The sequence below is a fragment of the Cebus imitator genome, unplaced genomic scaffold (assembly GCF_001604975.1).
Source record: "Cebus imitator isolate Cc_AM_T3 unplaced genomic scaffold, Cebus_imitator-1.0 Scaffold108, whole genome shotgun sequence".
NCBI lineage: Eukaryota > Metazoa > Chordata > Mammalia > Primates > Cebidae > Cebus > Cebus imitator.
Genome location: NW_016107423.1, coordinates 3687595 through 3703506, shown reverse-complemented (window position 1 = coordinate 3703506; position 15912 = coordinate 3687595). Strand labels below are relative to the sequence as shown.

The following is a 15912-nucleotide window of genomic DNA, read 5'->3' as shown; positions in this document are numbered from 1 at the left end:
TGGTACTGCACCAAACATTTATCTAAATTAAAGTGTATGAGATCTAAAGGTGCTTTTCAATCACAATATCCTTTATGAATTAGAGTTTCATTCATCAAAATTACAGGCAAAAAGAGGTAAGGTCTCAAAGGGCTGTCTCATTACAAGGCTTGTAAACACTGTCCTTAGAAAGAATTGGTTTAACACCCAACAAATCAAAATCTGATTGGGAAGGGAATTTATTTGAGATCATCTATCTTCAGAGACATGTTGGACTGAGTGCACTTTTTGGCCTCTTTAGCCATTCATCAAGAAATTAACAAGCGAATACCACAAACTACCAGAATGCCTTGGATCTGAAAATGTGTACTATGTGTAAAGCTGGGTAGGATAGACATATAGGCTGTTGCCTATGAAAACATTAAAATACCAAAAAATTTAAAAGTTTCAGGAGAAAAAAATGCCACTGAATTACAGATCAAGGAAGCTAAATCTAAAATAGTACGCTATTTTCTACATCATATTACAAATAAAAAACACATGAAAGTACTCTGTAGATTGACTTCCTAGGAAACATATATATATATAAAGCTCTGTATATAAAAATGTTATATAATACAGACTATAAAGTTCCTTTATAAAATTTCTATTAACAGCCAAGAACCCATGTGAAACAAGGTATATTTTAAAGGTGAAGTAACAGCAGAACTAAAATGTTTTTAGCGTTGTTACTATATTCCGGTATTATTGTTACTCTTATTTCTACATTTTAAATGATAATTTTAAAGTTGTGTTGTTATTTTAAATAAGCATAAGTTAAAATGCAGAAATGATAAATTGGAGACATTAACTCCTCTTAATGACATCAAAGAATATGTCTACCTGCAATGGCCACATGATCAAGGCAAATAAATTAGTTCATGTACTCTTTATGTTCTTTTCTATTGATGAATATAAACAATTAATGTAAAAGAAAATACAGTATTTTATTTCTGTTTAAGAAATCCTCCTATAATCAACTCTAAAACATCTATGCTAATAAACGAAAAAGTAATACACAACAATAGATTAGCCATAAATCATATACGTGCGGCTAACACACAAAGAAAATAGATAAAACCCCATAATAAGCCAGTTTTAGTGTAGACTCAGCTTTTCACCAGTTTATGCTATTATTATTTATATTGACTGTGGAACTATGGGGTTTTCATTTATTGAAAAGTTATATATATAGGTATATTTATCTAGGTATATGTATATCAACCAAGGAATAACACATTTTCGATGTTATTTTATCTGTAACATTTAAACATGTGGTCTAAAGCTCATGATCTAGCCTCTGCTTATTTAACCTCACTATTTTACATATTTGGCCTCTTTGTACCTCAGATTCTCTAAAAGCTGAATGTTCTTGTCTGCATACATGCCACTCTGTCTCCAATCTTTAAGTCGACATATGTAATTTATTTTACATAAAATCTCTTACATGCCTTTTCCTTCAGGATTCAGTCAGGTTGATTATTCACATTTCTGTATAACATTTATATCTTAGAAATGAGTCATCATATCTTATCATTGTTCATTTTGGAGTGTTTTTATTTTAGGGATTCTCTCCTGCACTTTAATTTCACATGTAAAAATGGTAATAAATGTTTATTGAGTAAATGAAAACACATAAACACAATTCATATATTAGTCATTTTACATGCACATTACTTAAATTACTTTTCATGTACTTCACAGTTTCTTCATGAGTGGGAGGGTGGGACTATGTGATTTGCCATTCTTAGTTATTGTTCCTCACCAATATCCATTAGGAACATATTAAAAATAATCCAGACCAATCTCTTAATTTTAGTTTCCAAATTTGTAGAAGAGTAATACTAAGTATTTTCCACATTTTCTTTCACAGGATTATTGCAAAGTTAAAATAAGACAATAAAAATGTGTGAATATTATTTACATAGTAAGATTTCAAAAATGTTTATTAAATTTTTGATAAAACAAGATAAAAAAGAGGATAAAAAGTATACTGAGTACATAATTAAAACTGAAAAAGAACATAGTTAATGCTTTATTGCTTATAATACTGTTGCAGAAGATTTATGTAAGGAGGGAAAAAAAGCTGGCTTATTTGAGGATTAAAAAACTCAAGAAAGTATGAGTCTATGGTCATGGCACAATGCGTATTCAATATCAGGTATTTAAAAGTGATAGTTTCTTTTCCTTCGGTTGCAGTTAATATTCTTCTTTCCACCATGCTGTTACAACAGTATTTGTATTCATTAAAACATGAATGAGCCTTCAACTCCTCCACTAGATTGGGTGCTCCCTGAAGACAGGAAGGATAGCATGAAGTACAGGTGTTATGAAGTGCTTTTGAAATTGAATGGAGTATAAATAGCTTACATTTTAAATGTAATGTATGTTTTCCCCATAACTATTTTATTCATTTAAAGACATTATTAGTAATGTAAATAAAATTACATAATGTATCAATGTATTTGTACTTCTGATTTCGTATATAAGTATTTAGTAATGTAAATATGTTTAATATCTTGGATATTTGAAGGGGAAGAATTGCTTTCTCAACAAGAGATAATGCATTTAATACAGGTTTTCATCTTCGGAAAAGTATCTTCGGAAGGACACTGGCAGAATAGAAATCTGGTCTCATTTTATTTTTGCCTAAATGTATTATCAGGTAATTCTGTTTCTAAACATCAGAAATCAGTTTTATAGGATGACATTCTTTTTCAAAGAAAAAATTCTTTTCATTATATGCCATTCCACAATATATTTTTTTAGCTTGTTCAATGTATTTTGACAAAGCCTACCACTCCTTAAGTAGGACAAAATGCTGCAATTCATTTCCAAACCTAAATACTTTTTAAAGTGCATTAATTACATAAATACTTTGGGAAATTTTAAAGGTTACTTTTTTTCATTAAAACTCAAGTCTAAGCAACAAATACCTTTTCAGACCAGTGCTTTTAGTAACTCTAAATGATGTTACTTAATTTCCAATAAAAGGAAAATAATTTAAGATAAATATACCTCTCAGAAAATTACATTAGATATGATGACATAATCTTGTGCAATAATATATTGACAAGTTTACAATTTTGAACATTTCAAAAAGAACCTGAAAGAATGCTTTTTCTTATACTGAGGAACCTATTGTTCAAAAACTTTTATCCTTACCTTAGTGAATCTGTGAGATAAAAGTAATGAATATACACTAGAACAGTCTACTGTTACAATCATTTACTAATAAGTAAATATTTTTCTTTGTAAGCCATCTAAATTCATATTTTAATTTTGTGTTTGACTTTATAGCATAGATATAGTATGTCCTTCCTTAAGAAACAAATTATGATAATAGGAAAGATCACTTTGGTAATTAAGGAGAAAAAATTAAATCATCTTCTTTATGAAATAGGATTTTTTTTTTAAAAAAAGAAAATATACCTCTCAATAGAAATATCCCAAAGGCAAAAATTGTTAGTGATACTGAATAAAAGCACTAAATTAGAATGACTAGAAATCTCAAGAATTTTCTCTTTTATACCTGATGCTGAGTCAGAAGCCTCACTTTTATCAATATAAAATTATTTTATGAAAGTAACTATTTCTATACATGAAACAGACTGTTTCTATTTGTTGTTCCAAATACATTTTAAGTAAATATCTGAATATTTACCAAGCAAATTTGATAAATACAGATATAAAGTCTGGATAGTTCAGACATCCAATTCCTCCTTTCTTAGTGGTGGATATTTTACTTTGAATGAGTTGGACATAACGATGATTCCCATTTCAATTTAATTTTGTGGACAGAGAATATATTGAACAATCCAAAATAGATATTATCTGCATCACTATAAAATTAAAAACCCAAGATACCAGCTTCAAATGTATAATAAACTTGGTTCAAAAATGCTATTCCTATGTGGATCAATAACTCATGGCACTTATGGTCCACTTTAGCACATAACTATATTACATAAAAATCAGAGTACAGCATCTTATGTGCTTTTACCAAAAGGAAACTTGTACAGACTTTTATTTTAAACTAGATATAAACATTATACCTTTAGGTAGGTTGTGTTTTGAAAAGCTGGGGGAAACCAGTTCAGTGGTATAGTAAATGTGTAGCATTAGTAATCTGGGAATTAACACATGGAAATTATTCCAAGTAGTACATTTTTATTCAGATTAGTTATGCTTGCAAACAATTTACTGGAATTTAAGACAGAAGAGAAGAAAATGGCTACCTAATACCAACAGTTATTGCTCACTGGAAAAGGACATCAATGACACTTGCAAGCAAAAGAATTGGATCAATATTAACGTGATTTTCATTTCATGCTTCCCCAACTCCAGTAAGCTGACAATATACTCTGATTATGTGAACTGCCTCAGAGTAACACAGAAAAGGTTATTAGAGCAAGAGGTGGAAATGGAATGCACTTTTTATATTGACAGGTCTGCTAATAGAGTATACTGATTTTCAAAGACATGCAATGCATTTTTACAATTTGGTTCTGACAGCAAAAAGGGAATTTCATTCATTCTTAATTCAAAATATTCATAGGCAAGCAATATTTTTTAGAGCAGACCAACAAATGGGATATTCATAAACAGCATTTTTAAACAGAAAAATACAATTAAAGTGCAGGAAAATATTATTGAATTTAAGTGAGGCACTGTATAAGTATTAAATGTTAACTTAATAATCTTAATGCAGTCAATGCAGAAAACTGCATTCTATGCTTTTTAAAGAAAATGTGATAAACCATATTTTAAGAATATACATGACGATAAATGCAGACTCTCCACATTTTAGACTGGACATTACTTGGTAGGATTTTGATTAGCCATGAAGTTAGGAGTTCTAATTATTTAAAATGGGATTTCATTATATTAAAAATCACAGAGCACATTTCACTTGTGAAAATCGTAATAAAACATACAGAAAACTTGGGCCATTTTAGAACTCTCTAAATATCAGAAAGAGCAGAGATGATGAATTATTCATCTTTGTGACTATTTTAGTACATCGTATAGCATTTGGTCCCTATGATAAAATACACACAGATCAAGACTAACATGAAATAAATACATAAAAATGATAAAGACAGCTATCTTTACAAGGATGACTTCTTTAAAATTTTTGGCACTATTTTTTGTATTTCCTGTATGGAGCATATGTTTTTCTGAAAGAAAGCAAGAAAGGGAGGGAGAAAGGGAAGGAGGGACAAAGGAAGGGAACCTGTATCATGTACCAAGATGGGTAGATGGGCTGGTGAGGAGCAGAATATATAAGTTGGAAAATTTGACAACCATTGGAATAAAAGAAAAGATTAAATGGACAACTTCAGGGTGGGCTGAAAGGGTGGACAGTGGGTGGCATTAACCTCAGGAAATGATGCTGGTGTCTTTTTCCTTTTTTTTTCCACATCTAGCATTTCTTGTTTACTAGAGTTTTAAACTTTTCCCATTTCATGTATTTTCAATAGGAGACAAATTTATTCTTCCATCTTACAGATAGCATATGCACTAAGACAATAGTCTCAGTTTTTGATCTCAATCCAATTATTCAGTGATTTTGGTATCCCCATGACACATTTAGTAAATTTACAAACATGACAATTCCCTAATTGATCCCTGTGATGGAGCAGCCATTTTTGTGAAGGTGGCCTGGGTTCATGACGGTAGGTAAAGGAGCCAGCGAGAAGTCAAAGAATTATGGTGGCATTAATGACAACATGGCTTTCATTTGGGATATGACATATCCCAAACATATAGGCCTTGATAGGTCATGCAAGCTAGCATTTATATTGTACTTTAATTAGATTATGCTCTTGTAAAAATGAACGGTGGTTTTGCTCTACACAGCATTAACCACCAGAAGTTAGATTACTATAGATTAGAATTTTTAATGGAGAATTTACAATAAGAATTTAAACAATGTGATTGAGAAAATCATGTTTGTACAGACAATTTAAGGAAAATAAATGGAGAAAATAAATATGGGCTGTTTTTTCATGAGAGGCTTGGCGTCTTCTTTCAAGTCTATCACAAAGTCCAATGTGGACAATTCACTTTCAAAATATAAGATGATGGAAAATGGGGGGCTAGGAGATTTTTGAGACAGGTAAGCAACTGGCTCAGAGACATGGAAGAAAGAGGTAATTTTAAATGTCTCTTTAATTATTAAAAAAATGAAATATCTAAGTGATGGCGCTGGTACAGATTATCTGAAAGCACTTTTTAAAACACCAAAACATTGAAAAATGTTTTATAAATGGTATAGCATACATATCCTGGGAATGATACTAAGTTAATCTGTTCTGATGTATCTTTACAGATGATAAGCTATAAGAGCCAACCAAAAATTAGCAGTTCGACTTTACAGTAGGGAAATGTTCAGTAATGCCCTCAAACAGTTAAGTAAATTCCAAATGTATTCACAACACACTGTAGAGTAAGAGACTGGTATTTGGGTAGAGTTTTAGCTCTATCACTTATTATTTAGCATGTCACCTAATTTCTATGGTCTGTCATTTTCCAAATAAAAATCCTTTAATGACAATCCCCTTCACAGGAGGGCCACAACTATGTTTCATCCTCATCTTCATACCATTTCCCCACACAATCCTGTCTTCCATCATATAGTATCATTTTCCATTCCTTGAATACATTATGTTGTATTATGTGGTCCCTTTTTCCACAATGCCACCCTCCCACTCATTGGCTTGGGAAGACTTCCATTCATCCTTTCGACTCCAGCTAAAATATATTTCTTTTTTTAGGCGACCCTCTTTACTGAGCTCCCACAACATTTTTAATGCTCTTTGATGAAAATATTACTATTATATATTATAATCACTTGCAAATGCAATTGTGTGTACACTTTACCAAATATTAGTCTAAAAGAAACAAGATTTTGAACAATGATCTAAATTAGTTCCACGCCAGTCAAAAATAATTTGGAAATACCATCCTTCTAGACCTGGTTTATAGGAAATCCATCCTTCAGAGCTGTTACCCAAAATGATGAATGGTGTAGTTAAAAACACTGTTTGTATTTCTTAAAATTAATCAATTATCAGGCTGGGCACAGTGGCGGTGGATCACCTGAGGTCAAGAGTTCGAGACCAGGCTGGCCAACATGGTGAAACCCCATCTCTATTAAAAATACAAAAATTGGCAGGGCATGGAGGCATGTGCCTGTAATCTCAGCTACTTGTGAGGCTGAGGTGGGAGAATCGCTTGAACCCAGGAGGCAGAGGTTGCAGTGAGCTAAAATCATACCATTGCACCCTAGCCTGGGCAATGAGGGCGAAACTCCATCTCAAAAAAAAAAAATTAATTATCAATTAAATAAAAAATAGCAACTGAGTAATAAGCACAAAGAATTGTATGAATGCAAATGTTGCAAATGGAACAGATAGAAGATCTGATTCTTATCCTCAAATGGTTTTTGTTTTATCTAGGAATATGAAACATCTAAAATAAAAATACTTTCTGATACCTTTATGAAGTGACTTGTCGTCAAATACCAAATATTAAGGCCATTCAAAGGAGTAAGTTAGGGTCCTTTATGTCTCCATACCATGGTAATTTTTCTTATCATCTCTGCCTTTACTTCCCTAATAACCTGGTAAATTCATAATCTCTTGAGACAATGCATAAGCCATGACTTCTAAGAAGCCTACTCCAAGCAGACTCTGAGTCACTGTCTCTCCCTGTGACCCTTTAGGAACTACTACATCCCTCTATGATAACTGTTTATTCTCTTTATTCTTTTCCACTGGAAACAGTACCAAAGTTTAAATAACCCTTTATTTCTTTCCATTGGAAAGGAATCTCCAAATCCAGCATATAGGATATGCATAGTAAGTGGAAGTTATTCAATAAATGCTTTTAAATCAGTAGCTACTTAACTGCTCTGAATCTGCTTCAAGTCTACAATCTGAACCTTCAACACAAACTAAGTGGCTTGTTAGAACATTTATTAATATGAAAATGTTAATTTCCAGTAGAAAGGAATAAAGTTATTCAAACTTTGGTTCTTTTGACATTTCTGGCTGGAATTTTGGTGTTGTCTTTGTGGGGAGCTCTCCTGGGTGTGGTAGGATATTTTAGGCAGCATTTCCGGTTTCTACCAATTAGATGCCGGCAGTGCACTCCTACCTCCGCCCCTGTTGAGAATCACTACACTAAACTGTGTGCTGTTAAATGGAGGAAACTGTTTGTCTCAATCTCCAAATCTAGCATCTAGCATGTTCACAGTAAGCAGAAGTTATTCAATAAATGCTTTTAAATTAATAGTTACTCAAGTCCTCCAAATCTGTTTCAAGTCTACAATCCGAACCTTCAGCACAAAACTAAGCGGCTTGTTAGAAGATTTACTAATATGAAAAATACTATATAACATCTGTGAAATGTATTTATAAGAATATTTTGTAACTTAGCCTTTATGTAACCCATTATTTTAAGAGACTGTAAAAACTATAGGGTGAAGACAAGGCTATGACACTAAAATGTAACAATGACACCAAAAAGAGCTGACAGACACTTCTCTATCTCTTTTAAAAAATGTGAATCATTAACTTTCAATAAATTATTTAAACATAACCAGATTATCTGTTTCATTCCAAATAAGTATATCCAATTAGTAATACAACAACTAAAATGGAGTTATCAATGAACAACAATAAAGATGCTTACTATAGTCTCTATATAATACAACCAATAGCTTATTAGGTTTTTAAAAAATCAAGTCATCTCTCTCAAATGTTATAATAACTATAAAGTCTTTGAAAAAGGAAGTCAGATTACTTGATAGCTTATTTCTCAACAATTGTATAGCTGTCTTAGCATGTTTCTATTCTCACTGCCTTTCTTGTTCTTGATGACTGAAAGTAGCACATTGCAGTAGCCATGCATATACCATCAAAACTAATTTAATTCCAGATTCATTACAGTGCTGCTTTTTATTCATCAAGGTCATATCTTGATGGCTTCACAAGCTTAGATAAATCAGGTGTTAAGCAGACACATCTCTGAGGAACCTAAGAATGTTCTCATTTGCAGTTCTCAGCATATCTTATTATTTATTGCCAAAGAAATGACTGATTAACTTTGTCATTTTTGTTCCATGTTTTTTTTTCTTCAGCCTGAAGCAGCCTGCTCTCTTCTATGATGCCTGAGCAGACCTATTTAAGATGATGTCTTTGATCACAGACAGGGAAGCTCTTGCAATCTTAGGTTTTGATGAAACATTGTTCCACTGTAATTTTATGAAAAGGCAACAGAGGCCTAAATGATAACTGACAATCAACAAAGACAATCAAACTTATTAAGATTTTGTACTATTCTTCGGCAACTACAATATTTACATGCTAGAAATGCACCAGAATTTGTCTAGTCTATGTTTTATTTTAATATATAAACAATATACAAACCCTCCTTTGTCAATAATTTCCCTATTAGCTAATTTGCTCAAAAGAAAAAGAACTCTGCAGGTCAGAAGATGAGTTTATGAGTTTTAAAATACTGTCCTTATATTGTTCCATTGCTATGGTCTGTAAAATTCCTGGTAATCAATTAAATTTTCACTTGTATGAGATTTAACTATTAGAAATCACCTAAATAACACATTAAATACATGCAAAATTAGAACACTAACCATCAGGGAAAAAATTACATGCCTCTAGGTTTTCATTAATCACATTCCAACACCAGAGGCCGAAAGTATATCAAATCACACAAAATCTTTTGCACATGACAACCTCATAAATTATTCAACTCATTAGTATTACTAAAAAGCATGAAAAACTCCATCAGTATAAAGGATATTTTCCAACTGAAAAAGGTCAACCAAGTTTTAATAATGAAATTAAAGGGAAAGCTTTTCAAAGTAAATATGAAATAAAATTGTTATCCTTTATTTCCTTGAAAATATGTCCAATTTTGATTGCTTATTTAAAAGAAAGAATTGCTAATATATTATTAATATATTTGAGGCACCAAATAAATTGCCTGAAAATAATGTCATGAAATCCAAATTATGGCTAAATGTTCTTTCCTATCACATGAAAATTTAACTATAATATAATCTAAAATGTTTAGTTGAATTTAGGATATCGGAAAAAATCAAGTGACTCAAGATATTTGTATTAAAACATGAAGTCTGCTAAATCAGTGTTACTTCTGTTACAATAATATAGGCTTATATTCCTGAACCGCAGCGTACTTACTACATTAATAGATAAGACAAAATCAATAGTACAAATCCCAGGAACTGCTTTGATGGTCTTGTAAATACTTCCTTTCTAAGTAATTTAAGATTGTTCTCCAAGTGTATGCAACATGTTTAAAATTCTGAAAACTTTGATCACTAGTTCAAATACTTCCAGACATTCTGAAAGTTCCATCTATAAAATGTTCTTTTGTTCCTAAAACCCTCTTTGTTGCTACCATATAGATCAGCATAAAACTTTTTGATCAAAGTTTTCAGCAGAGATTCTATACAGTTAGCACTTAACTTTCAAAGTAGAATTTAACAATAGGGAAATTGAAATACTGTATGTATTTAACATAGAGAAAGAGGTCAGTTGAATTTCAACTTATTCTAGTAGCATACTCAAAATTTGCAGGTTTGTGCTATAAATATACTTTTAATCTACATCTGCACAACTCCAAAACATTCGGTCATTTAGTTATTAGTCTATACATAGCCAGACTTCAAAATACCTAAACACATTTAAATGTTTAATGGGAGACAGAATATCCAGATGTCAGGCTTTTTTTATTTTTATTTTTTAACTTTTACACGGATAGCCTGGCAATATGTACATACAAAATCTTTCTTCAAAATATACAAAATCTGTTTTCTTTCTTTTCTTTTTTGAATGCATTCTTTTTTTTGAAATCAAACTCTCCTCTCTTCCCACAATATTATATTGCTTTTCAGATTTTACTGAAATAAAATAAAACTGCAGTGAATATTTAAAAATAGCTTTTTCCCCCTCTTCTGAGTCATTTCCTTGGGACAAGTTTCTAGATGGGGAATTGTTGGGTCAGAGTATCAGCATTTTTGAGGCTCTTGATGTGCACTGGCAAAACGTTTTTCAAAGGATTTGCTTCCAACAATCCTCATTTACATTGTGCCAGCAACATACATGAGATTCTTCTTATTTTTTACTAGAAATCTACTAATACAGAATATTACAAGGAAAAGGATTCTGAGCTCATTTACAAGGATACATGATTTATTACTGTACTTTTATTTTTTTAATTTGGTTTTTGTTTTAATTAGACTTGCAGGGCTAAAGTCAAAAAAATTCTGAAATAATTTCAAACTAACAGAAACATTTCAAATATGGTACAAAACTCACATTTTTATCCTTATCCAGGTTTCTCCAATATTAACATACATCTACTGCCCACCTCACTCCTGGACATACCTATTATTACTAATCTTTTAGAAGCCTTTTGAGAAGTTGCAGGTATGGTGGCACCCTATTACCCCTAAGTACTCCGTTGTGTTTCTCAGAAGCAAGAACGTTCCTGTCTAAGCACCATTATCCCTCCAACTCTGGAAGCTAGCCTTGATAACAATATGGCCATTCAGATCATGGACCCCGTTCAAATTTTACCAACTGTAATCATCTAGAAAAATGTGCTATAATAATCTATCTTATCTCTTTTGGTTTTCTCCAATTTGGAATATTTTCTCAGTCTTTCCTTATCTTTTGGGTCCCTGGCAGTACAAAATCTGTTTTAAATTAAGTTTTTCAACATTTACTTTTATTGGATGAAGTGCCTTGTAATAAATATTGACATTTACTTCCTATTTCTTCTGGAGAAATATTTTCTACATAGGTTAGAGCACACATTAAGAGTTAGGAAGAAGGTACAATACTATTTTTTTCTCATCAATTTGTGATTCTTCCCTCTACTTCTATGTATAGACCACTCCAGGGAGAGCTTCCCACTCACCTTCTCTACATCCTCTATATTTACGCTCAACTCTCCACTCAGTTCTAAAGTCCATAGGTGTGAAATGTGATGAAGGTTGGAGGAGAATTGTTTTTGGAGAAAAAATTGTATTAGTTCTCTTAAGTCTTCGATTCCCTGACCTTAGAATGACTATGAAGTAACTCCAGTAATACCATGCAGATTTCCTGAATATTTTATGGTATAGATGTGTCATCTCTGTTCTTAACATGTATAATAAAAACATACTCCTCTTTTCTTTTATAAAAGAACTCAAGAGGGATAGATAATAGGTTCTGAACATTGCTGATAATCTAGACTGAAAATTCATACTGTATTTTAAAATATAGTACATATAAAGAATATTTAGTATCACTTACACCTCTCATCTATTTCAAATTTAGGGTATTATTTTTTACTTTATGTTCATTAACAATAGTTACTATTTTATTAAAATATGATTATCAGTTTGAAAAACATTTTAAAGACTTTAAATTTTGTTTCTTATAGGCTTTGACACTGGTTTATCAGGAATTACTTTACAAATTAAAGACGCAAATTGAAGTATTCATTTTTAAGAAGAAATACAAATATTTTTCTAAAACGTCTAAAACGTTTTTTTCTAAAGTCTTTTTCAAAAGTGAAAACGTCTTTTTCAAAAGTGATCTGCAGACTGTGGAATGTAGTATAATGTGAATTCTATACAATTAAAGCTTTGGCAACTCAGAATCACTAATGATGTCATTGTAGCATAAACTCTGTTCAAACTGTCTTTATACTTTTCTACTTTCAAATGAGATAAATTCAGGATTAATTGGTTAAAAACTCTAAATTACTGGTTAAATAAAATGAAGTTTTAATAATTTTAAGCTAATATTATAGAGCATGCCACTACTAAGTAGGCCGACTCTCTAAGACTCTCTCCTATAGGATCATCATAATAACTCATTTTAAGTTGGTGTCAAATCCTTAGAGGGCTATTATCCTTATGTGCTACTTTTAGTTATTCAAAGAAGACAAATTATAATTTTTTTCCATTGTTACTTTTACTGTATAAAGTTACTGTGTAACTTTTATCTTAGGTTTAACAGTTTCATATAAAATCTTTATCTACTATTTAATGGTATTTTGAGGCTTACTAAGTTATAGCAATTCATAGCTTACTGGGGCAAGAAATTTTAAAAGCTTTGAATATTTTGTCTTTTTATTACAATTAAACATTTTCCCTGCTCAATTCATTAAGAATATGAATGGTATTACATGATAAAAACTATGATTTGATATAAAACTATTTATCGACTATAATAAATTTTAAAAACAGATGGCTCACTTAGAACTCCAAATGAATGAAAATTAATATAATAAAATACAAGTAATTGAAGAATAAACGTGGATAACAGAATATATGAACAGTGTTCATTACTGGTATTTCCTTAGTGAATGTGGTTTATAAAATTGTGATATGCTCCATCAAACTTAAACTTGTTATAGCCTTTAAAATTGGGCAAGTAGAATAAATGTTCCTAAGTATACTTCTTAGTAGACAACAATCTAAAGTAGCAGCATTTTTATTAAACTACAAAAATATTTTGATATTTATGATTTATTGTATAATTTATAAAGGACAATTTAGGGTACAGTCCTACTGTAGTGTGATAATTAATTATACTGTAAATAAGAGACTATCTTTTTCAACCTTCATTTGTAGTCCATTGGAGGATTGGAAATTTAAACTGGCACATTATAACAGGATTTTAAACTTTACTTTATTAAGATTAAAACATAAAATATCATATAAATAGGTTATTAATAAAACATTTTTAGTTATATATACAATCTGTAAATGCATACATAAATATATACTCACAGTATACACATGTGCATATATATTACATGTGTATATGTATATTAATGCAGTATATATGTGTGTACACAGAAACAAATTTACTTATAAATTTGTTATAAAATATATAAGTTTGAGTACAGGATAACAATATTTACTATGGGTCTTGGTCATTAAAGTTTAAAAGACACTGAAAAAGACTGATTTTATTCTTGTTAGAGGCTATCTGAAAGGGATGTTGCTTAATAACCAACTCTGTGGAGTCTGCTTATCTCTTAAAAAGAAGTTGAAGGCTATAAAATATTATCTAGTCTGAGAAATACTGGGTTGATTAACAGTAAGCTAAATTATGCTGAAGGATAAAGCAGAACAAAATATTTCTGACTCATGACATGGAGAATATTAAATACTAGAAAAAAAAAAAGGAAATTCTCAACCACAAGGAGTCACCTGACATCCAGAAGTATTTTTGTGTAAGAAGCACTGGTACTAACCATATTCTATTGCAGCTTTGAGCAATGCCTCAGCATGAGTGGAGCCAAAAGCGTTGCGAACAAATCGTCTCCTTCGACGAAGATCATCTTCCCAGTAATCCAAACGCCAGAAATCGTGCAATTGGCTGATGAAGGGGAAAAAAGTAATCTCTATTAATAACAATGCATTAAGTGTAAATACATTTTTCTGTAAAACTGAAGCTATTTTGCTGGTCTCATTGAAAAATCAAGATAATTTTGGAGATATTTATATTTTACATTTGTGTGTGTGTGTATGTGTGTGTGTATATATATATATATATATATATATATAGTTTCTCTACAAATGAAAAAAACTTAGAAACATTCTCATATTTTAGGCATTATAACACTCAGCTCTGCTTTTTGGCTTTTTAAAATTTTCTTCTTTCTACTAAAAACATTAATCATGTGGCATTTAGTAACAAATCCAGTATCAAATTACAAGTATTAATGATACAGTTTGCTTTCTTTTACACTGTTTTTAACAAGGGTTGTAAATCACAGAATATACCTCACTACAAATAGTTTACAATTTAATGACCATGGTTTCTTAATAGGCTGAATTAAGAAGTATAAAATATTGCCCACGTGGATTTGGTGGAACAATGATTAAAATAATGTGCTGAAATATTCATTGAAATAATTCCCTGCTGCCCACAGCAACCTGAGAAAAATGCAATTTTATCCATTATTAATAATACTGAATTAGAGCTGCAAAAATTTCCAGTATGTGGTAATTGTCTTGGTAAATTATTATTCTAATGCTAACAGAGTTCTTGGATGATTTTAGAGCTTTCAGCTAATATAAACCATTAACAACAACGGCCATCATTGGCCATCACTGTCTTTTATACTCTAAACCAATACTAAAAATCCAAGAGCTATATCAAAAATGATGGAAATAGGTCCACTGTATAATCTAATGAAAGATTTTATGATATAATTGTTTTCAATTTAATTTCAATAAACATTAATGATAAATACCACTGCTTAGAAAGCCAATTTTTCTGCATTTGGTAGTGGAGTAATACCCTCAAAAGAAATATTCTAATTTTCCAGAACAGCACTATTCATGAAAACATATAAAATACTTTCCTTGAAGATTTCATTTCATTAATTATTTTGATATTTTACTGTAGAAGAACACTTTAAGGCTGAATAAGGTAGGACCTGTGTATGTTTTGCTCATCATTATATTTCTAGCACAATGTACTAGCACATAGTACATTTTTACCAATTACTCATTGAATTAAATTTTTTTTTTTTTTTTTTGAGATGTAGTCTCGCTCTGTCATCCAGGCTAGAGTGCAGTGGCACATTCTCGGTTCACCGCAACCTCCGACTCCCCGGTTCAAGTGATTCTCCTGCCTCAGCCTCCCGAGTAGCTGGGATTACAGGCATGAGCCACCATGCCCAGCTAATTTTTGTATTTTTAGTAGAGACGGGGTTTCACCAAGTTGGCCAGCATGGTCTCGATCTCCTGACCTCATGATCCACCCACCTCAGCCTCCCAAAGTGCTGCGATTACAGGCATGAGCCACCGCGCCTGGCCAAAACTTTTTT

General features: G+C 31.3%; 1 protein-coding gene across 9 annotated transcripts in view; it reads right to left on the bottom strand.

Moving 5' to 3' along the window:
• NBEA (neurobeachin) overlaps positions 1 to 15912 on the bottom strand; it is a 707023-nt gene that overhangs the window by 222220 nt on the left and 468891 nt on the right. For all 9 annotated transcript variants that reach the window (XM_017537954.2, XM_037741813.1, XM_017537951.2 and 6 more), the window contains one exon: positions 14329 to 14453. In XM_017537954.2, coding sequence (XP_017393443.1) covers positions 14329 to 14453 — 125 coding nt within the window. The remainder of the gene's footprint in view (positions 1 to 14328; positions 14454 to 15912) is intronic.